Below are 22,392 nucleotides of genomic sequence, written 5' to 3' on the forward strand. Positions count from 1 at the left end.
ATAGTTTCTGGTCTTCCATTTAGATCTTTAATCCATTTTGAGTTTATTTTTGTGTGTGGTGTTAGAAAGTGATCTAGTTTCATTCTTTTACAAGTGGTTAACCAGTTTTCCCAGCACCACTTGTTAAAGAGATTGTCTTTACTCCATTGTATATTCTTGCCTCCTTTGTCAAAGATAAGATGTCCATATGTGTGTGGATTTATCTCTGGGCTTTCTATTTTGTTCCATTGATCTATCTTTCTGTCTTTGTGCCAGTACCATACTGTCTTGATGACTGTGGCTTTGTAGTAGAGCCTGAAGTCAGGCAAGTTGATTCCTCCAGTTCCATTGTTCTTTCTCAAGATTGTTTTGGCTATTCGAGGTTTTTTGTATTTCCATACAAATCTTGAAATTATTTGTTCTAGTTCTGTGAAAAATATTGCTGGTAGCTTGATGGGGATTGCATTGAATTTGTAAATTGCCAGCAAAAAAGACACAGATGTGTATAGTGGACTTTTGGACTCAGAGGGAGAGGGAGAGGGTGGGATGATTTGGGAGAATGGCATTGAAACATGTATACTATCATGTAAGAATCAAATCGCCAGTCTATGTCTGATGCAGGATACAGCATGCTTGGGGCTGGTGCACGGGGATGACCCAGAGGGATGTTGTGGGGAAGGAGGTGGGAGGGGGGTTCATGTTTAGGATCGCATGTACACCCGTGGTGGATTCATGTCAATGTATGGCAAAACCAATACAGTATTGTAAGGTAAAATAAAGTAAAAAAAAAAAAAAAGTCAGCTATCCTGAATATAACTGACTGAGTAAATAAATAAATAAAGCCACTCAGAAGGATAATCTTAGCTTAATCCTCTACAGACTAGTATTTTAACATAATGTCCAGTATTCACTAAAAGTTACCAGATATTGTAAATTTGATCAAGAGAAAAAAGTAGTCAAAACACACCAAATATAAGGGTTAAAATAATCATAATTTGGAACAGGACCTCTGCCCTGCATTGGGGAAAGTTCCCTGAGGTGGAGATCAGTGACCTGCAATGTCAGTCAGTCAATTAGCAGGACCTGGGGATCATTGAAGAAGCAGGAGAGTTCCAGAAAAACATCTATTTCTGTTTTATTGACTATGCCAAAGCCTTTGACTGTGTGGATCACAATAAACTGGAAAATTCTGAAAGAGATGGGAACGCCAGACCACCTGACCTGCCTCTTGAGAAACCTATATGCAGGTCAGGAAGCAACAGTTAGAACTGGACTTGGAACAACAGACTGGTTCCAAATAGGAAAAGGAGTACGTGAAGGCTGTATATTGTCGCCCTGCTTATTTAACTTATATGCAGAGTACATCATGAGAAATGCTGGGCTGGAAGAAGCACAGGCTGGAATCAGGATCACCGGGAGAATATCAATAACCTCAGATATGCAGATGACACCACCCTTATGGCAGAAAGTGAAGAGGAACACAAAAGCCTCTTGATGAAAGTGAAAGAGGAGAGTGAAAAAGTTGCCTTAAAGCTCAGTATTCAGAAAATGAAGATCATGGCATCTGGTCCCATCACTTCATGGGAAATAGATCGGGAAACAGTGGAAACAGTGTCAGACTTTATTATTTTGGGCTCCAAAATCACTGCAGATGGTGATTGTAGCCATGAAATTAAAAGACGCTTACTCCTTGGAAGAAAAGTTATGACCAACCTAGATAGCATATTGAAGAGCAGAGACATTACTTTGCCAACAAAGGTCTGTCTAGTCAAGGCTATGGTTTTTCCAGTGGTCATGTATGGATGTGAGAGTTGGGCTGTGAAGAAGGCTGAGTGCCGATGAACTGTGTTGGAGGAGACTCTTGAGAGTCCCTTGGACTGAAAGGAGGTCCAACCAGTCCACTCTGAAGGAGATCATCCCTGGGATTTCTTTGGAAGGAATGATGCTAAAGCTGAAACTCCAGTAGTTTGGCCACCTGATGCAAAGAGTTGACTCATTGGAAAAGACCCTGTTGCTGGGAGCGATTGGGGGCAGGAGAAGGGAGCGACAGAGGATGAGACGGCTGGATGGCATCACTAACTTGATGGACGTGAGTCTGAGTGAACTTCAGGAGTTGGTGATGGACAGGGAGGCTTGGCGTGCTGTGCTTCATGGGGTCGCAAAGAGTTGGTCACAACTGAGTGACTGAACTGAACTGAACTAAATGACCTAGTGGTTTTCTCTGCTTTCTTCAATTTAAGTCTGAATTTTGCAAACTACTTCAGCACTCTTAGAACCCCATGAAAGTGAAAGTGAAAATCTCTCAGTCATGTCTGACTCTTTGTGACCCCATGGACTATATAGTCCATGGAATTCTCCAGGCCAGAATACTGAAGTAGTTAGCTGTTCCCTTCTCCAGGGGACCTTCCCAACCCAGGGATTGAATCCAGGTCTCCTGCATTGCAGGCAGATTATTTACCAACTGAGCTACCAAGGAAGCCCAAGAATACTGGAGTGGGTAGCCTATCCCTTTTCCAGTGGATCTTCCCAACCCAGGCCTCAAACTGGGGTCTCTAGCATTGCAGGTGGATTCTTCATCAGCTGAGCTACTAGGGAAGCCTGAAAACCCCTTGAACAGTATGAAAGGGCAAAAAGATATGAAACTGAAAGATGAACCTCTGAAGTCATTAGGTGTTCCATATACTACTGGAGAAAATTGGAGAAGTAGCTCCAAAAGGAATGAAGAGGCTGAGCCAAAGCAGAAACGATGCCCATTTGTGGATGTGTCTAGTGGTAAAAGTAAAATCCAATGCTGTCAAGGACAATATTGCATAGGAACCTGGAATGTTAGGTCCATGAATCAAGGTAAATTGGAAGTGGTCAAATAGGAGATGGCAAGAATGAACATCGACATTTAAAAATCAATAGATGAAGTGGATGAAATTGGGTAAATTTAATACAGATGACCATTATATCTACTACTGTGGGCAAGAAATGCTTAGAAGAAATAGAGTTGCCCTAATAGTCAACAAAAGAGTTCAAAATGCAGTCCTTGGATGCAATCTGAAAAACGATAGAATGATCTCTATTTGTTTCCAAGGCAAACCATTCAATATTGAGTAATCTAAGTCTATGCCCCAACCAGTAATGCCAAAGAAGTTAAGTTGAACGGTTTTATAAAGATCTACAAGATGTCTTAGAACTAACACCAAAAGAAATGTCCTTTCATCACAGGGGACTGGAATGCAAAAGTAGGAACTAAAGAGATACCTGGAGTAACCAGAAAGTTTGGCCTTAGAGTACAAAATGAAGGAGAGAAAGTCTAACAGAATTTTGCCAAGAGAACACACTGATCATAACAAACACCCGCTTCCAACAACACAAGAGATGACTCTAAACATAGACATCACCAGATGGTCAATATCAAAATCAGATTGATTATATTCTTTGCAGCTGAAGTTGGAGAAGTGCTTTAGACTCGGCAAAAACAAGATCAGAAGCTGACTGTGGCTCGGATCATGAGCTCCTTATTGCAAAATTCAGACTTCACTTGAAGAAAGTAGGGAAAAGTAACAGCCACAGAATGCCCTTCAAATCGCTTCAGATCTCCACATATTTGCATATTTACATTTGTTAATGATAGCCGCATCAGTCCCTCTGTGCTTTCCTGTACCCTGCCCTGCTGGAGTTTCACGCCACATCAACATCCATCAAAGGTCCTCTCTACCACTGTGTGTGAGACACCAGCTATGTGAAACCATCCCCAACCCCACTAGAATCAGAAAGCTATGATAGCAGCCTGCTCAAGCTTTCACAGAGGTATGCGTGCAAGACTAGAGCAAAGACCCTCTGGCCAATAATAAACTCAACTCCGTGCTCTTGCTCAGGGCTAGCCTTTCCAGCTGTGTATCTACATGACACCACCTTCATTATCTTCTTTGGCCCCCACTGTAGTGCCCACACAAGGGGAGCAGGTAGTGTGCAATCAAGGGTAAACATATGGACCATTCACTGGAGAAGGGAATGGCCAACCACTTCAGCATTCTTGCCTTGACAACTCCATGAACAGGATGAAGAGGCAAAAAGATATGACACTGGAAGATGAATCCCCCTCCCCCAGGTCACTAGATGTCCAAAATGCTACTGGAGAAAAGCAGAAAAATAGCTCCAGAAGGAATGAAGAGGCTGAGCCAAAGTAGAAATGATGCCCAATTGTGGATGTGTCTGGTGGTGAAAGTAAAATCCAAAGCTGTCAAGGACAGTATTGCATAGGAACCTGGAATGTTAGGTCTGTGAATCAAGGTAAATTTAAAGTGTTCAGACAGGAGATGGCAAAAGTGAACATTGACATTTTAGGAATTAGTGAACTAAAGCAGACAGGATTGGGTGAATTTAATTCAGATGACCATTATATCTACTACTGTGGGCAAGAAATGCTTAGAAGAAATGGAGTAGCCCTCATAGTCAACAAGAGTCCAAAATGCAGTACTTGGATGCAATCTCAAAAATGACAGAATAATATTTGTTTGTTATCAAAGAAAACCATTCAATATCACAGTAAACCAAATCCATGCCCCAACCACTAATGCCAAAGAAGCTAAAGCTGACAAGTTCTATGAAGACCTCCAAGACCTTTTAGAACTAAGACCAAAAATAAGATGTCCTTTTCATCATAGGAGTCTAAGATGCAAAAGTAAGAAGTCAACAGACACCCAGAGTAACAGGTAAGTTTGGTCTTAGAGTACAAAATAAAGCAGGGCAAAGACTAACAGAGTTTTGCCAAGAGAATACACTGGTCATAGCAAACACCTCCTTCTAGCAACACAAGAGATGACGCTATACATGGACATCACCAGATGGTCAATATCAAAATCATATTGATTATATTCTTTGCAGTCGAAGATGGAGAGGCTCTATACAGTTAGCAAAAACAAGACTGGGAACTGACTGTGGCTCAGATCATTAACTCTTTATTGCAAAATTCAGACTTAAATTGAATAGAGTAGGGAAAACCACAAAGCCATTCAGCTATTATGTAAATCAAATCCCTTATGATTATTCAGTGGAAGTGACAAATAGATTCAAAGGATTAGATCTGATAGCAGAGTGCCAGAAGAACTCTGAATGGGTGTTTGTAACATTGTACAAGAGGTGTGGATCAAAACCATCCCCAAGAAATGACATGCAAAAAGGGATAGTGGTTGTCTAAGGTGGACAGCTGAGAAAAGAAGAGGAGTGAAAAGTAAAGGAGAAAGGAAAGATACACCCATTTGAATGCAGTTCCAAAGGAAAGCAAGGAGAGATAAGAAACCCTTTCTAAGTGAACAACACAAAGAAATAGAGTAAAACAATACAATGGGGAAGACTACAGATCTGCTCACAAAAGTTAGAGATAAAGTTAGAGATAACAAGGGAACATTTCATGCAAGGATGGGCAGAATAAAAGAAAGAACGATAAGAACCTAACAGAAGCAGAAGATATTAAGAAGAGGTGGCAAAAATACACAGAAGAACAGCAAAAAAAAAAAAAAAAAAGTCTAAATGATCTAGATAATCATGATGGAGTGATCACTCACCTAGAGGCAAACATCCTAGAGTGGGCATTAGTTCAGTTCAGTTCAGTCGCTCAGTCATGTCTGACTCTTTGCGACCCCATGAATCGCAGCACGCCAGGCCTCCCTGTCCATCACCAGCTCCCGGAGTTCACCCAGACTCGCGTCCATCGAGTCAGTGATGCCATCCAGCCATCTCATCTTCGGTTGTCCCCTTTTCCTCCTGCCCCCAATCCCTCCCAGCATCAAAGTCTTTTCCAATGAGTCAACTCTTTGCATAAGGTGGCCAAAGTACTGGAGTTTCAGCTTTAGTATCATTCCTTCCAAAGAACACCCAGGGCTGATCTCCTTCAGAATGGACTGGTTGGATCTCCTTGCAGTCCAAGGGACTCTCAAGAGTCTTCTCCAACACCACACTTCAAAAGCATCAATTCTTCGGGGCTCAGCCTTCTTCACAGTCCAACTCTCACATCCATACATGACCACTGGAAAAACCATAGCCTTGACTAGATGGACCTTAGTCGGCAAAGTAATGTCTCTGCTTTTGAATATGCTGTCTAGGTTGGTCATAACTTTTCTTCCAAGGAGTAAGCGTCTTTTAATTTCATGGCTGCAATCACCATCTGCAGCGATTTTGGAGCCCCCCAAATAAAGTCTGACACTGTTTCCACTGTTTCTCCATCTATTTCCCATGGAGTGATGGGACCGGATGCCATGATCTTCATTTTCTGAATGTTGAGCTTTAAGCCAACTTTTTCACTCCCTTCTTTCACTTTCATCAAGAGGATTTTGAGTTCCTCTTCACTTTCTTCCATAAGGGTGGTGTCATCTGCATATCTGAGGTTATTGATATTTCTCCCGGCAATTTTGTGTTACTTCCAGTCCAGCGTTTCTCATGATGTACTCTGCATATAAGTTAAATAAGCAGGGTGACAATATACAGCCTTGACGTACTCCTTTTCCTATTTGGAACCAGTCTGTTCCATGTCCAGTTCTAACTGGGCATTAAGAAGCATTATTATGAACAAAGCTAGTGGAGGTGAAACAATTCCAGCTGAGCTATTAACCTATGGTGCATTCATGTTGATGTATGGCAAAACCAATACAAAAAAAAAAAAAAAAAAAAGAACAGATGAATACTAACAAAAATAAAATAAAATAAAATCCTAAAAGATGACACAGTTAAAGTGCTGCAGTCAATGTCAGAAAATTTGGAAAACTCAGCAGTGGCCAAAGGACTGGAAAAGGTCAATTTTCATTCTAGTCCCAAAGATGGGCAATGTGAAAGAATATTACAACTACCACACAATTGCACTCATATCATATGCTATCTAGGTAATATCCAAAATCCTACAAACTATGCTTCAATAGTATGTGAACTGAGAACTTCCAAATATTCAAGCTTGATTTCGAAAAGGCAGAGGAACCAGAGATCAAATTGCCAACATCCATTGGATCATAGAAAAAGCAAGGAAATTCCAGAAAAACATCTACTTCTGCCTCATTGACTATGCTAAAACCTTTGACTGGGTGCATCATAACAAACTGGAAAATTCTTAAAATGGTGGAAATACCAGACCACCTTACCTGCCTCCTGAGAAACCTACATGCAGGTCAAGAAGCAACAGTTAGAACCAGACATGGAACAACGAACTGGTTCAACATTGGGAGAGGAGTATATCAAGGCTGTATATTGTCACCCTGCTTATTTTTCTATGTGGTTACCTCTTGCAAAATGCTTGCTGAATGAAACTCAAGCTGGAATCAAGACTGCTGTGACAAATATCAATAACCTCAGATATGCAGATGACACCAACTTATTGGCAGAAAGCAAAGAGGAACTAAAGAGGTTGTTGGTGAAAGTGAAAGAGGAGTGTGAAAAAGCTGGCTTGAAACTCAACATTCAAAAACCTAAGATCATGGCATCCAGTCCCATCACTTCTTGGCAAATAGATGGGGAAAAATGGAAACAGTGACAGACTTAATTTTCTTGAGTTCCAAAATCACCGCAGACAGCAACTGAAGCTATGAAACTAAGACATTTGCTACTGAAGAAAAACTATGGCATATTTAGACAATTGAAAAGCTGAGACATTACTTTGCTAACAAATGTCTGTATAGTCAAGGCTATAGCTTTTCCGGTAGTCATTTACGGGTGTGAGAGTTAAAGCATAAAAGAGGCTGAGTGCTGAAGAATTGATGTTTTGAACTGTGGTGCTAGAGAAGACTGTTGAGAGTTCCTTGGAGTGCAGGGAGATCCAACCAGCTGATCCTAAAGGAGATCAATCCTGAATTTTTTTGTATGGACTGATGCTGAAGCTGAAGCTCCAATACTTTGGCCATCTGATGCAAAGAGCAGACTCATTAGAGAAGACTCTGATGCTGGGAAAGATTGAAGGCAGGAGGTAAAGGGGATGACAGTGGATGAGATGGTTGGATGGCATCACCGATTCAATGAACATGCATTTGAGCAGACTCCGGGAGAGATTGAAGGACAGAGAAGCCTGTTGTGCTGTAGTCCATGAGGTCACAGAGTCAGACACGACTGACTCACTGAACAACAAATTGGACAGTCAAGGCCCCTTTTGCTTCTTGTTGACTTGATCAGGCCCTGCTCTCTGTCACAGGCCAGTACCACCAAACCCACTTGTAGCTAGTCACTCCAGCAATGCACTTGCCTGCCCCTAATTCAACCCCTGTTACCAGCTTCCACTCTAAACTGCATAACCAAGTTGAGAGTGTGCCACCATAGGAGAACATGCTGACAGCTAGGGATTCCACAGGTTCCAATGAGCCCAGAGCTGTTCACATCCCCTGCTACCTTCCTTGGCCACCATCACTCTGCACGTGTCCACAACTGTCCTTCACTATATAGGCAGTTGCAGGTGGCACCTACAGCCAAGTGTATGCTCTAGACCCCATGGCTGCCTGATCTGATTCCTAGCTGTTTCACCGGATGCACTGCTTAGGACTCCAATAGCCATTACAACCACTGAGTACCCCCAACACACACACACCCACACACAGAGTGTTTGCCAAGGACTAAACAGATGAAAGAAAAAACATTTAATGAAATACAGCATCCTTTCATGATGAAATGTCCAGCAGTTTTGTAGAAGGAATATACCAAAACAATAAAGGGCATATGTTAATAACACAAATCCAAGACATCATCATACTCAACAATGAAAAGTCGAAAACGTGTGTGTTTTATAAAAATGTAAACCTTTGAATATATGTTCAAGTAATAATTAACAAGGGAGCCAAGAATATTCAATGGGAAAAAGACCCTTAATAAACGGTGTTGGGAAAACTAGATACCCACATGCAGAATGAATCTGGACCCCTATTTTACAACATTCACAAAATTAACTCAAAACTGATTAAGGATTTAAAAATAAGTTGAAGTTATAAAATGGCTAGAAGAAAACAGGAAAAACCTCCCCAACATTCTTCTTTATATTGGTACTTTGGATATGACACCATAATCACAATTAACAAAACCAAAAGTAAACAAGTGAGAATACATCAAACTAAAAAACTCCTACACAGCAAAGGAAACAATCAACAAAATGAAAAGCAATCTAAGGAATGGGAGAAATTATTCACAAACTATGTATCTGATGAAAAGCTAAAATACCAAATACAAAAGGAATTCATACAACTCAATAGAAAAATAATACTAACTCAGTAAAAAAATACGCAGAGTACCAAAATAGATAGTTTTCTAAAGAAGGCATACACGGTCAACAGGTATATGCAAATGTGCTCAACATCACTAGTCATCAGGGAAATATAAATCAAAACTACAGTAAACTATCACCTAACATCTGTCAGAATGGCTATCATATAAAAGACAAGAGATAAGTCCTGACAAGAATGTGAAAAAAAGAGAACACTTGTATACCATTGGTAGCAAAATAAAGTGGGATAGCCACTATGTAAAATACTATGGAAGTTCCTCAAAAAGTTAAAAAGATAACTACCATATGATTATTACTATGGAAGATATATTACGATGGTAGATATATACACTTCTGAGTATATATCCAAAGGAAATAAAATCACTCTCTTAAAGAAATATCTGCACCCCTCCCCATGTTCACCACAGCATTACTAACAATATGCAAGGCATGGAAACAACCTGATTGTGTATCAACAGATAAATGAAGAAAGATTTATGTCTACCTATTTATAGAGAGAAATGGTAGTTTCCTGGTCCTGGGCTGGGAGGTGGGAGAAATGGGGAGATGTATGTCACAGGGTACAAATTTCCTGTTATAAGTTCTGGAATCCAATGCACAGCATAGTGACTATAGTTAACAATGTTGTGTTGTATACTACTACAGAGCCGACCTTTAAAGTTATAACCACACAATGAAAAATTGTAACTTGCTGAGGTTATGGATTTATTAACAAATCTTTTGCATCAGTAATTTTGCAATATGTATATATATCAAATCATCACATTGTATACTTAGAACACACAAAACGTCATTTGTCAGTTGTATCTCAATAACTATGGGAAAAAATAGACTTTCTGTTCAGGTCTCTTGAGATTCAATAAGAATTTTAGGATTTTTCTATTCTCCTTCTTCCTCCAAATAACTTGGATTTTGATAGGGCCAGCACTGAATCTGAATGTTTTGAGGGGAGTATTGACACCTTAGCAATATTAAATCTGCTTATCTATGAATATAGAGTATCTTTTCATTTATATGTATCTTCTTTAATTTCTTTCAGCAAGGTTTGTCATTAAACATGTCTTTCATCTCCTGGGTTAAGTTTATTCTTAAGTATTTTATTCCTTTTTTGGTAAGAAAATGTATTTTATTTATTTATTTTTTAAACTGAAGGATAATTGCTTTACAGAATTTTGTTCTGTCAAAACACAACATGAATAACCATAGGTATACATATATTCCCTCCCTCCCATCTTCTTCCCCATTCTACCCCTCTAGGTTGATACAGAGCCCCTGTGAGTCTCCTGAGACATAAGCAAATTCCCGTTGGCTCTCGATTTTACATATGATAATGTAAGTTTCCATGTTACTCTCTCCATACATCGCACCCTCTCCCCATGTCTGTAAGTCTGTTCTCTATGTCTGTTTCTCCATTGCTGCTAAGTCGCTTCAGTCGTGTCCAACTCTGTGCGACCCCGTGGACTGCACCTACCAGGCTCCTCCATCCATGGGATTTTCCAGGCAAGAGTACTGGAGTGGGTTGCCATTGCCTTCTCCATTGCTGGCCTGCAAATAAATTATTCGGTATCATCTTTCTAGATTTTGCATATATGTGTTAGTATATGATATTTATGTTTCTCTTTCTGACATACTTCACTCTGTATAATAGGCTCTAGATTCATTCACCTCATTAGAAATGATTCAAATGTGTTCCTTTTTATGGCTGAGTAATATTCCATTGTGTATATGTACCACAACTTCTTTATCGATTCATCTGTCGATGGACATCTAGGTTGTTTCCATGTCCTAGCTAATGTAAATAGTGCTGCAATGAACAAAGGGATACATGGGTCTTTTTCACTTTTGGTTTCCTCAGGGGATATGCCTAGGAGTGGGATTGCTGTGTCATTTGGTGGTTTTATTCCTAGTTTTTTAAGGAATCTCCATATCATCTTCCATAGTGTCTGTATCAATTAACATTCCTACCAACGGTGCAAAAAGGTTCCCTTTTCTCCACACCCTCTCCAGCATTTATTGTTTGCAGACTTTTTGTTGATAGCCATTTTGACCAGTGTGAGGTGATATCTCACTGTAGTTTTGATTTACATTTCTCTAATAATGAGCGATGTTGAGCATCTTTTCATGTGTTTGTTAGCCATCTGTGTCCTCTTTGGAGAAATGTCTGTTTAGGTCTTTTTCCCACTTTTTGACTGGGTTGTTTTTCTGGCATTGAGTTGTATGAGCTGCTTGTATATTTTGGAAATTAATCCTTTGTCAGTTGTTTCATTTGCTATTATTTTCTCCCATTATGAGGGTTGTCTTTTTGCCTTGCTTATAGTATTTTAGTCTTTTGATGCTGTTATAAATGAAATGTTTTTCTTAATTTTGTTTTTGGATTGTTCACTGTTATGTATAGAAATGCAACTAATTCTTGTGTGTTGATTTTGTACTTTGCAACTTTTCTGAATTGATAAACTCATTTTTTTTTTGTGGGAACTTAGGACATTTTGTATATAAAATCATGTTGAGAACAGGTAATTTGAACTTATCACTTTCCAATTTGGATGTCTTTTTGTCTCTTTGCTGCTTAAACTCTTTAGCTAGCACTCCTAGAATTATGTTGAACAGAAATGTAAAAGCAAGTATCTTCATTTTGTTTTGATCTTAGAGGAAAATCTCTCAGTGATTCAATACTGACCATGATTTTAGCTGTGGGCTTTTGATACAAATGTATTTATTATGTTAAGGTAGTTTCCTTCTGATTTGTTGAGCATTTTCTATCATAAAATAATTATCACTCTGTGAATTGTATTTTCTCATCAATTGAAATGATCATGCAGTTTTTTTTTCTTTCATTCTGTTAATGCAACATGGACTGATTTTCATGTGTTCAACCATCCTTCCATTCTAGGAATGAATCCCTCTTGGTCATTGTGAATAATTTTGCCTTGTTTGATAATATTTTGTTACTGAGTTTTGCACTGACATTTACTAGGGATATTGGACTGCAGTTTTCTTATAATGTATTTGTCTGGCTTTAGTGTCAGGGTAATGCTGGCCTTACTGAATGCATTTGAAAGTGTTCTGTCTTTTACAATATTTTAGAAGAGATTGAGAAAACTTGGTATTAATTCTTTTCTAAATATTTGGAAAAATTCACCTGTTAAGTCCTCTGGCCCTGACTGCTCTTTGTTGGGAGTCTTTTTTTAAAATTATTGATTCAATTACCTTACTTTTTATAGGATTTATTTGACTTTATATTTCTTCACAATTCAGTTTTGTGCATTTCTTGGACTTTGTCGATTTCATCTAGGTTCTCCTATGTAAAATTAGTAATAGTATTCCCTCTTTCATTTCTGGTTTAGTAATTTGAGTCTTCTCTTTTCCCCTTGTCACTCTTTGTAAATTTTTCTCAAATATATTGATCTTTTCAAAGAAACAACTCAATTTTGTTCATTTTCTCTATTGTGTTTCTATTCTTTATTTTGTTCATATCTGCCCTAGTTTTTATTATTTCTTCTTCCTGTTAGCCTTGGGTTTAGTTATTCTTCTTTTTCTAGTTTCTTAAGTTGTAAAGTTAGGCGGTTGCTTTGATAGTGTTCTTTTTTTAAATTTATTTTCAATTCAAATATAATTGCTTGACAATGTTCTGTTGGTTTCTGCTGTACAACAATGCAAATCAGCAAAATGTATACATATGTCCCCTCCCTCATGAGCCTCCCTCCTATCCCCAGCTCCATCCCACCCTTCTAGGTTGTCAGTTTTCTTCTTTTATTTTATTTTTTAAATTTAAATTTATTTATTTTAATTAACATAAGCATCACACACTGCTTTTGCTACATTCCTTAATATGATATATTTTCATTTTCATTTGTCTCAAAGTATTAATATTTTCTAATTTCTCTTGTTATTTCTTATTTGACCTAATGATAGTTGAACATTGTTTTTTGCATTTCCACATTTGTTATTTTCCAGTTTTCTTGTTATTCTTATCTAGTTTCATTCAGTTATGATCAGAAAGTACACTTTGTAGGATTTCCATTTTTTAAGTTTATTAAGATTTATTCTGTGGCCTAGCATGTGATCTATCCTAAGGAATCTTTCTTGTGCATGCAAGAAAAACGTGTATTCTGCTGTTTGTTGAGGGAGGTGTCCTTTTCTGTCTGTTAAGTCTAGTTGATTTATGACATTGTTCATGGTCTCTCTGTCCTTGTGGATCTTCTGTCTTACTGTTCTATTTACTGTTTAAAAATATGATACTGAAGTTTCTGATTATTATTGTATAGTGTTTATTGCTCCATTGTGTCAATGTTTACCTCACATATTTAGGATATTTGGTGCTATGTTTATAATTGCTATAGATACCCTTTTAGATTACATCCTGTTTGTGTCTTAGTCTTATAACACCTTTTGGTTTAGAGTCTACTTTGCCTGATATTGGTATAGTTCATTCTGCTCTCTTTTGCTTACTATTTGCATGGAGTATGCTTTCTTATCCTCTCACTTAACAACATATGTGTGTCCTTGCCCAATAAATTAAAATCTGCCACTGCTTCCACTTTTTCTCCCTCTATTTGCCATAATGTGATGGGACAGGAATGCCACCATTTTAGTCAAATGCTTAATTTTAAGCCAGTTTTTTCACTCTCCTCTTTCACCCTTATTAGTTATTCTTAACTTTCTGCAACTAGAGTGGTATCATATGCATGTCTGAGGTTGTTGATATTTCTCCCAGTAATCTTGATTCCAGCTTGTGGAATAAAGTTTAGCATTTTGCACAATGCACTCTGCATATAAGTTAAATAAGTAGGGTAACAATATACAGCCTTGATGTATACCTTTTCTAAATTTGAATCAGTGTATTGTTTCATGTCTGGTTCTAATTGTTGCTTCTTTTCTGCATACAGGTTTCTCAAGAGACAGGTAAAGTGGTATGGTATTCCTATCTTTTTTAGAATTTTTCATATTTTATTATGATCCACACAAAGGCTTAGTGTAGTCAATGAAGCAGAAGTAGATGCTTTTTGGAATTACCTTGCTTTTCCTATCATGAAATGGATGTTGGCAATTTGATCTTTGGTTCCCTTGCCTTTTCTAAATCCAGCTTGTACATCTGGAATTTCTTGGTTCACGTACTGTTAAAACCCAGCTTGAAGGATTTTGAGCATTAGTTTATAGTGTGTGAAATGAGCACAATTGTATGGTAGTTTGAATATTCTTTGACATTGCCTTTCTTCGGGATTGGAATGAAAACTGAACTTTCCCAGTCCTTTGGCCATTGCTGAGTTTTCCAAATTTTCTGACATATTGAGTGCAACACTTTGACACCATCATCTTTTAGGATTTTAAATAGCTCAGCTAGAATTCCATCACCTCCACTAGCTTTGTTCATAGTGATGCTTCCTAAGGTCCACTTGACTTCACACTCCAGGATGTCTGGCTCTAGGTTAGTGAGCCATCATGGTTATCCAGGTTATTAAGAACTCCCCCCACCCACCTTTTTAAATAGTTCTGTGTATTCTTCTCACTTTTTCTTAATGTCTTCTGCTTCTCTTAGGTCCTTGCTATTTCTGTCTTTTATTGTGTTCATCTTTGCATGAAATGCTCCAGTGATATCTCCAATTTACTTAAAGAGATCTCTAGTCCTTCCCATTCTATTGCTTTCCTCTATTTCTTTGCATTGTTCACTTAAGAAGGCTTTCTTATCTCTTTTTGCTATCCTCTGGAACTCTGCATTCAGTTGGGCATATCTTTCCTTTTCTCCTTTGCTTCACTTCTCTTCTTTTCTAAGCTGTTTGTAAGGCCTCGTCAGACAACCATTGTGCCTTGCTGAATTTTTTTTCCTTGATGGTGTCACCAGCTCCTGTATAGTGTTACAAACCTTCAACAATAGTTCTTAAGGTACTCTGTCTACCATTTCTAATTTGTTGAATGTATTCATTATCTTACTGTATAACCACAGGGATCTGATTTAGGTCATACCTGAATGCACTAGTGGTTTTCCCTACTTTCTTCAATTTAAGTCTAAATTTTTCAATAAGTAGCTGATGATCTGAGCCACAGTCACCTCCAGGTCTTGTTTTTGCTGACCGCATAGAGCTTCTCCATCTTCAGCTGCAAAGAATATAATCAGTCTAACCTCAGTATTGACCATCCGGTGATGTCCGTATATAGAGTTGTCTCTTGTTTTGTTGAAAGAGAGTGCTTGCTACGACCAGTGCATTTCTCTTCACAAAATTCTGTCAGACTTTGCTCTACCTCATTTTGTATTCCAAGGCCAAACTTACCTGTCACCCCCGTTATCTCTTAACTTCTTCATTTTGCTTCCCAATCCCCTATGATGAAAAGGAATCCTTTTTGGTGTTAATTCTAGAAGGTCTTTTAGTTCTTCATAGAATCATTCGACCTTAGCTTCTTTGACATTAGTTGTTCGGGCATATATTTGGATTACTGTGATATTGAATGGTTTGTCTTGGAAACGAAACCAAGATCATTCTGATGTCTTTGAGATTGCACCGAAGTACTGCATTTTGGACTCTTCTGTTGGCTATGAGGGCTCCTCCATTTCTTAGGGCTTCTTGCTCACAGTAGTAGATATAACAGTCAACTGAATTAAATTTACCCATTCACGTCCATTTTAGTTCACTGATTCCTAAGATGTTGATGTTCACTTTTGCCATCTCCTGCTTGACAACATTCAGTTTACCTTGATTCATGGACCTAGCATTCCAGATTCCTACGCAATATTATTCTTTGCAGCATTGAACTTTACCTTTAACACCAGATTTTAGTGATTTACAGTTACTTTTTATTCTTTTGTCTTTCAAATCCTGTAAAAAAGTAGGATTATAAACCAAAATTGTAATAATATTGGTTTTTACTTTTATCCATGTATTTAGCTTTACTCTAGAATTTTTATTTTCATATGGCTTTGAGTTACTGTCCATTGTCCTTTCATATTGCTTTGAAGAAGAATCTTTAAATTTTCTTTTAGGGTAGATTTCATAATGAACTCCCTCAGTTTTTATCTCTGAATATCTCAATTTTTGAAGTGCAGTTTTGCTAAATATAGACTTCTTGGTTCACCATTTTTTTTAGCTTTCATTAAATATATCATCCCAATGCCTTCTGACCCACAAGGTTTTAACTGAGAAAATTTCTGATAATCTCATTAAGGATCTCTTGTACATGATTGTTTTTCTCTTGTTGCTTTCAAGATTCTTTGTCTTTCAACAGTGGATCTCTCTCTGGTTGTCCTACAAGGAGTCTATTGAGCTTCTTGTATTAGCATATCCAATCTTTCTCAAATTTGGAAAATTTTCAGCTTTGCTTTTTCAAGTAAGTTCTCTGTCCCTTTCTTTTTTTGCCTTCTAGAATTTTCAGAATGTGTAGCTTGGTCTGTTTTATATTGTATGATAATTTCATTAGATTTTGTTCAGTTTTCTCCGTTCCCCCCGCCCCTTTTTCTGCTCCTCAGATTCAATAGCTTCAAGTATTATGTCTTCACATTTGCTGACTGTTCATTTTCCTGCTCAAGTCTGCTGATGAATTCCTATGGTGAAGTTTTCAATTCAGTTTTGTATTTTTTAGCTTCAGAATTTTTGTTTGGTTCTTTTAAAAATTTGTCTTTGTTGATATTCTTACCATATATGGCTTTCTTGACTTCAGTATTTTGCTCATGTTTCCTTTAACTTAGTGAACACATTTAAGAGAGTTAAAGTCTTTGTCCCATAAATCCAAAGCTTGTGTTTTCTAGAGTTGGTTGAATGGAGCATGTTTCTGTTTATTTGTATAGCATGTGATTTTTTTTTTTTTTGACATCTGGGATTTGAAAAAAGTTGCTATCCTAGTCTTTGCAGATTGTATCTCAGCAGAGAGAGAATTTACTAATCTGTCAGGCATAAAGGTTTAATTTTTCTCAGAACATTTCTGGGCATATATATCCTCTGGGCTTATGTATATGTTTTTCCTTCATCTCTTCACTATATATGGCTGCTTTTAAATGTATTAATATCCCTATGAATTTTACCTTTGTTCCCTTTTGGGACCCTAGATGTTCTACTGTATTGTGATACCCATAATGTCTTGTCCCTGGTGCCTGCATGTCTGCAGTCCCCCTTGTAGTTTTCATACCCTGGCATCTATCACTGATTTCAGCAACTTTAATATAATATCCAAACTATGGCACTGTTCTCATTTGAGCTCTGAGTCAAGTAAAACAAATTTAGTTCTTTGCACAGTTCTCAACTTGGCCTGAATGTTGAAAAAATTCTACTCTTTTCACCCCAAAAGAGCAACCAGTAAATGCATAGCTTTCTACCAACTCAGTGTACTGTCCCAGAGAGGGTGATGGTGTAAAGATAAGCAAAAACACCACAGATACCCTTACAGTTTGCATGTAGCTTTTTTGACTGGGCATTCACTTGATTGTTGCAGACACTTCACCAGTTTCTATAAGAAGCTATTTTAGCTAAACTCTGTGTGTGTGTGTTTACTAGCTATTTCTATAGGACAAGAATTTTTAAAAATATATAAATTTATTTATTTTAATTGGAAGCTAATTACTTTACAATATTGTACTGGTTTTGCCATACATCAACATGAATCCGCCATGGGTGTACACGTGTTCCCCATCCTGAACCCCCCTCCCACCTCCCTCCGCGTACCATCCCTCTGAGTCATCCCAGTGCACCAGCCCCGAGCATCCTGTATCATACATCAAACCTGGACTGGAAATTCATTTCATATATGATATTATACATGTTTCAATGCCCTTCTCCCAAATCATCCCACCCTCTCCCTCTCCCATAGAGTCCAAAAGACTGTTCTGTACATCTATGTCTCTTTTGCTGCCTCACATACAGGGTTATTGTTACCATCTTTCTAGATTCCATATGTATGCATTAGTATACTGTATTGGTGTTTTTCTTTCTGGCTTACTTCACTCTGTATAATCAGCTCCAGTTTCATCCACCTCATAAGAACTGATTCAAATGTATTCTTTTTAATGGCTGAGTAATACTCCATTGTGTATATGTGCCACAGCTTTCTTATCCATTCATCTGCTGATGGACATCTAGGTTGCTTCCATGTCCTGGCTATTATAAACAGTGCTGCGATGAACATTGGGGTACACGTGTCTCTTTCAATTTTGGTTTCCTCGGTGTGTATGCCCAGCAGTGGGATTGCTGGGTCATAAGGCAGTTCTATTTCCAGTTTTTTAAGGAACCTACAGACTGTTCTCCATAGTGGCTGTACTAGTTTGCATTCCCACCAACAGTGTAAGAGTGTTTGTTCCCTTTACTCCACACCCTCTTCAGCATTTATTGCTTGTAGACTTTTGGATAGCAGCCATTCTTACTGGCGTAAAATGGTACTTCATTGTGGTTTTGATTCACATTTCTCTGATAATGAGTGATGTTGAGCATCTTTCCATGTGTTTGTTAGCCATCCATATGTCTTCTTTGGAGAAATGTCTGTTTAGTTCTTTGGCCCACTTTTTTGATTGAGTTGTTTATTTTTCTGGAATTGAGCTACAGGAGTTGCTTGTAAATTTTTGAGATTAGTTGTTTGTCAGTTGCTTCATTTGCTATTATTTTCTCCCATTCTGAAGGCTGTCTTTTCACCTTGCTTATAGTTTCCTTTGTTGTGCAGAAGCTTTTGATTTTAATTAGGTCCCATTTGTTTATTTTTGCTTTTATTTCCAATATTCTGGGAGGTGGATCATAGAGGATCCTGCTGCGATTTATGTTGGAGAGTGTTTTGCCTATGTTCTTCTCTAGGAGTTTTATAGTTTCTTGTCTTATCTTTAATCCATTTTGAGTTTATTTTTGTGTATGTAGAACAAGAATTTGAGGCTTCTTAGCCTACTAATTTTCTCAAGAGCTACTCGAATAATTTTTAATTAAGACAACAGCAAGATGCTAGAGCTTCTCCAGTGGCTCAGGCAGTAAAGAATCTGCCTGCAGTATGGGAGACTTGGGTTCAATCCCTGGGTTGGGAAGAGCCCCTGGAGAAGGGCATGGCAACTCACTTCAGTATTCTTTCCTGGAGAATCCCCATGGACAGAGGAGCATGGTGGGCTACAGTCCATGGGGTCACAAAGAGTTGGACATGACTGAGTGACTAACCACAGCAGAGAAAGATGGTAAAAGGACTAACAAGAAGGAAGATTTAATTTGATCCTTATTATTAATATATCTCTGAAATATAGTCTTTTAATTTTTGTATCAACAATATAACATAGTGAAAAAGAATAACATTTTGAATCGGGCAAATTCATTTTCTCTCTCTCTTCCCTCTTCTAAACAACTGTGTCATTTTTGATTAATAAGTGTTCATTTAGTCATCCAGTAATGGAGGAGAAAAAAATGTATGATTTACTGACAGGCTTTATGCCACCCAACCTATAATGTTTATCAACATACAATCAAGATAATGGTAGAATTAACCAACATCTCTGAATGCACTTTCACCTCTCACAACAGAACCTAAAAGATAAACCTGCTAAACTGCATACGTAATATGTTAACATGAAGTAACACTGTTAACCAGATAGCAGCTGAAGGAAATACAAATGAATTACCTGGGAGGAAATGGTCAGTCTTGTAAAAGGACAGACTTGCCTCTTACTGGAATGATCTAGTGTAGTGTGAGTTAATATTATAATCTCTTACAATCTAATCCCTGCTCTAATACATACTAGATGCATGAATTGGGGTGGCTCACTTAACATCTCCAAACCTTAGTGTCCCCAACTTTAGGAAATATTATTGTTATAGAAATAGACAATGCAAATACTTAGAAAAGTTCTTGCCAAAAGTACTTGTTCAGTACATATAATCGGTTACTATTACTACTTTACAAGTAAATAAGTTCTGAGTAGCCTGCCCATAAAGCTTTCAGCCATACTTGTTTACCCGTTTTTAGATACGGCCAATCTAGATACATAACTTATGAGGAGTCTTTCAGGATTTAGGACCATCATACCACACTGTAAGACTGGTTTTATGTGAAATTCTGTGCTACATTTCACAAAAGAAAATATTCTGGTACTTGAGTCCATTCCTTAGAAGGTGAGGGCTTCCTTGATAGCTCAGTTAGTAAAGAATCTGCCTGCAATGCAGGAGACCTGGGTTTGATCCCTGGGTTGGGAAGATCCCCTGGAGAAGGGAAAGGCTATCCACTCCAGTATTCTGGCCTAGAGAATTCCATGGACTGTATAGTCCATAGGGTCACAAAGAGTCGGACACGACTGAGCGACTGTCACTCACTTTCACTTGGAAGGTGTAGGAAATGGCTGGTAGATGACCCATACTCCAGCACCTCCATTAATAATTAACTTTTGTAGCCAGTAATTTCAACTGATTGTTCTTGCATCTGGTTTAGTTGTCTTTATGAGATTACAAAAAATAAAAATAAAAATAACAAGTAACTAAATATTCCAGTTAAGACCTTTTTTGGAAAAACACAACAGGTCTTTACCTACTAGCAGTCATTTTTTTTTTTTTTTGAAGGAGGCTTACCTTTTACTTCATGAAGTTTCTGTTTCTTAGCCTTTAGCAAGATCTCAAGATTTTTTACAAAATTCATAGTAAACTCAGAATTTCCAGAAATTGAGAAGGGCACAATTGTTTCACCATACTGTTTCAAATCCATTTCTCTCTCAAGTTCTTCACCTCTTGAAAACTCCACATCACTCATCAAAAAATAAAAAATACCCAGAAGTGCTAGTATCTGCAGCAAGATCAAATTCCAGTTGCGCCAAGAGAACATTGCTCTTTTCATGAACATGGCAAAGAACTGCTGACTGTAAAGAGTCCACTGACAAGACAGAAGATGGCATTACAGCATCACAATGGTCACAATATTTAATGAAATTCATTAATATTTTAAATCTTATGATAGAGGATGTATGCAAGTTTATAAATATACCCTTGAACAGAAAGGACATAACCATAGTTCACAGACTAGGTGACAAACAAGACTTCTTATTTGTATAATGTGTTGAATGCAAGGATTAATGCTTCCATCTAATTACACTGAAAACCTCAAAAGGATCACTAACACATTCATAGTGTCTCTGACCAGAGCAACATCACATCTATCTTTCTTAGCCAATATTAAATTGTAATATTTCCAAATTCTTAGCCACTGACCACCAGAGAAGTCCCATCAATCAGTATTTTCTGAATGAAACAACTAGCATTTAGATGTTGTCACTGACTGGAAATAAGGTAAAGTTTAGGAGGATTCTTTTTCACATTGTTTTCTGACTTTTAAAAGATGGATTATTAGATATGTTTTTGGATGACAGAATATAGTAATACAATTAATTTTTCTACACTATTCTGCAAATCTTTCATTGTCTGCATCTTTATAAGAAGGGGGAAATAAGGAAGCGTGATATAGCAGAAATGTGCAAGCAGGGAGAAGAGGAAAATTATATTTTAAAGTATCCAATTCATGGCAAACATTCCAAAGGTCATATTTTACTTGGTGTTAACTCATTAAAATGTCTCACAGAGAATTAAATTAAAGCATAAATATGTTAAATAAATTGTTTAAAGTCAAATAGCTAGTGAATAGAGCAGGAATTCCAGTTCTCTCTGGTTCAAAATTCCACACATTAGTTGTACAATGTCAACTCTGCTTCACAACTGGCTCATCAGCCCTCTCAGTGAAAGTATGCTTATGGGCAACTCTGAGTAATATATCATCCACATCAGAATCCCTAGCGTTTGGGGGGAACACTATAGGGAGTATTTAGTTAAGAGAACAAGGAAAGAAATGCTTGTCAGTCCAATGAAATTTCCCATGGTAATGAAGAAAGATACTGAATTGGGAGTAAATAGTTCACTAGGAAATATCAATTCATTTCAATTCATAAATTTAAATAGTTTTATGTACATGAATAGTGATGTTTTATAAGAAACTTTATCAACTCTGAGTGGACTAACAGTTCAAAATTGTGACAAGTGACTCTGAGGAATAATAATGGGAAGAGTAAAAATCTAATTCCTACTATCATATTTTACTTTCGAATTAAAAAACTAACTGAATTGTTTTACGTACTACTCCTTACCTGAATTTCTTTGGCTAAGAACTCAAACTCTACTTTTAATTCAATATTAAAATGAAATATTATAACTTTTATCCCATACAAATATATACAAAATTATATTCTTAGTGAAGTTGCT

The 22,392-nt window shown here is 37.6% G+C and overlaps 1 protein-coding gene across 1 annotated transcript in view; it reads right to left on the bottom strand.

Annotated features, from left to right (window-relative positions):
- LOC138076172 (phospholipid-transporting ATPase ABCA3-like) overlaps positions 1-22,392 on the bottom strand; it is a 215,958-nt gene that overhangs the window by 81,356 nt on the left and 112,210 nt on the right. The window contains exon 15 of the mRNA XM_068968393.1: positions 20,719-21,016. Within this exon, the coding sequence (XP_068824494.1) occupies positions 20,719-21,016 (298 nt within the window). The remainder of the gene's footprint in view (positions 1-20,718; positions 21,017-22,392) is intronic.

The sequence above is a fragment of the Capricornis sumatraensis genome, chromosome 3 (assembly GCF_032405125.1).
Source record: "Capricornis sumatraensis isolate serow.1 chromosome 3, serow.2, whole genome shotgun sequence".
NCBI classification, from domain to species: domain Eukaryota; kingdom Metazoa; phylum Chordata; class Mammalia; order Artiodactyla; family Bovidae; genus Capricornis; species Capricornis sumatraensis.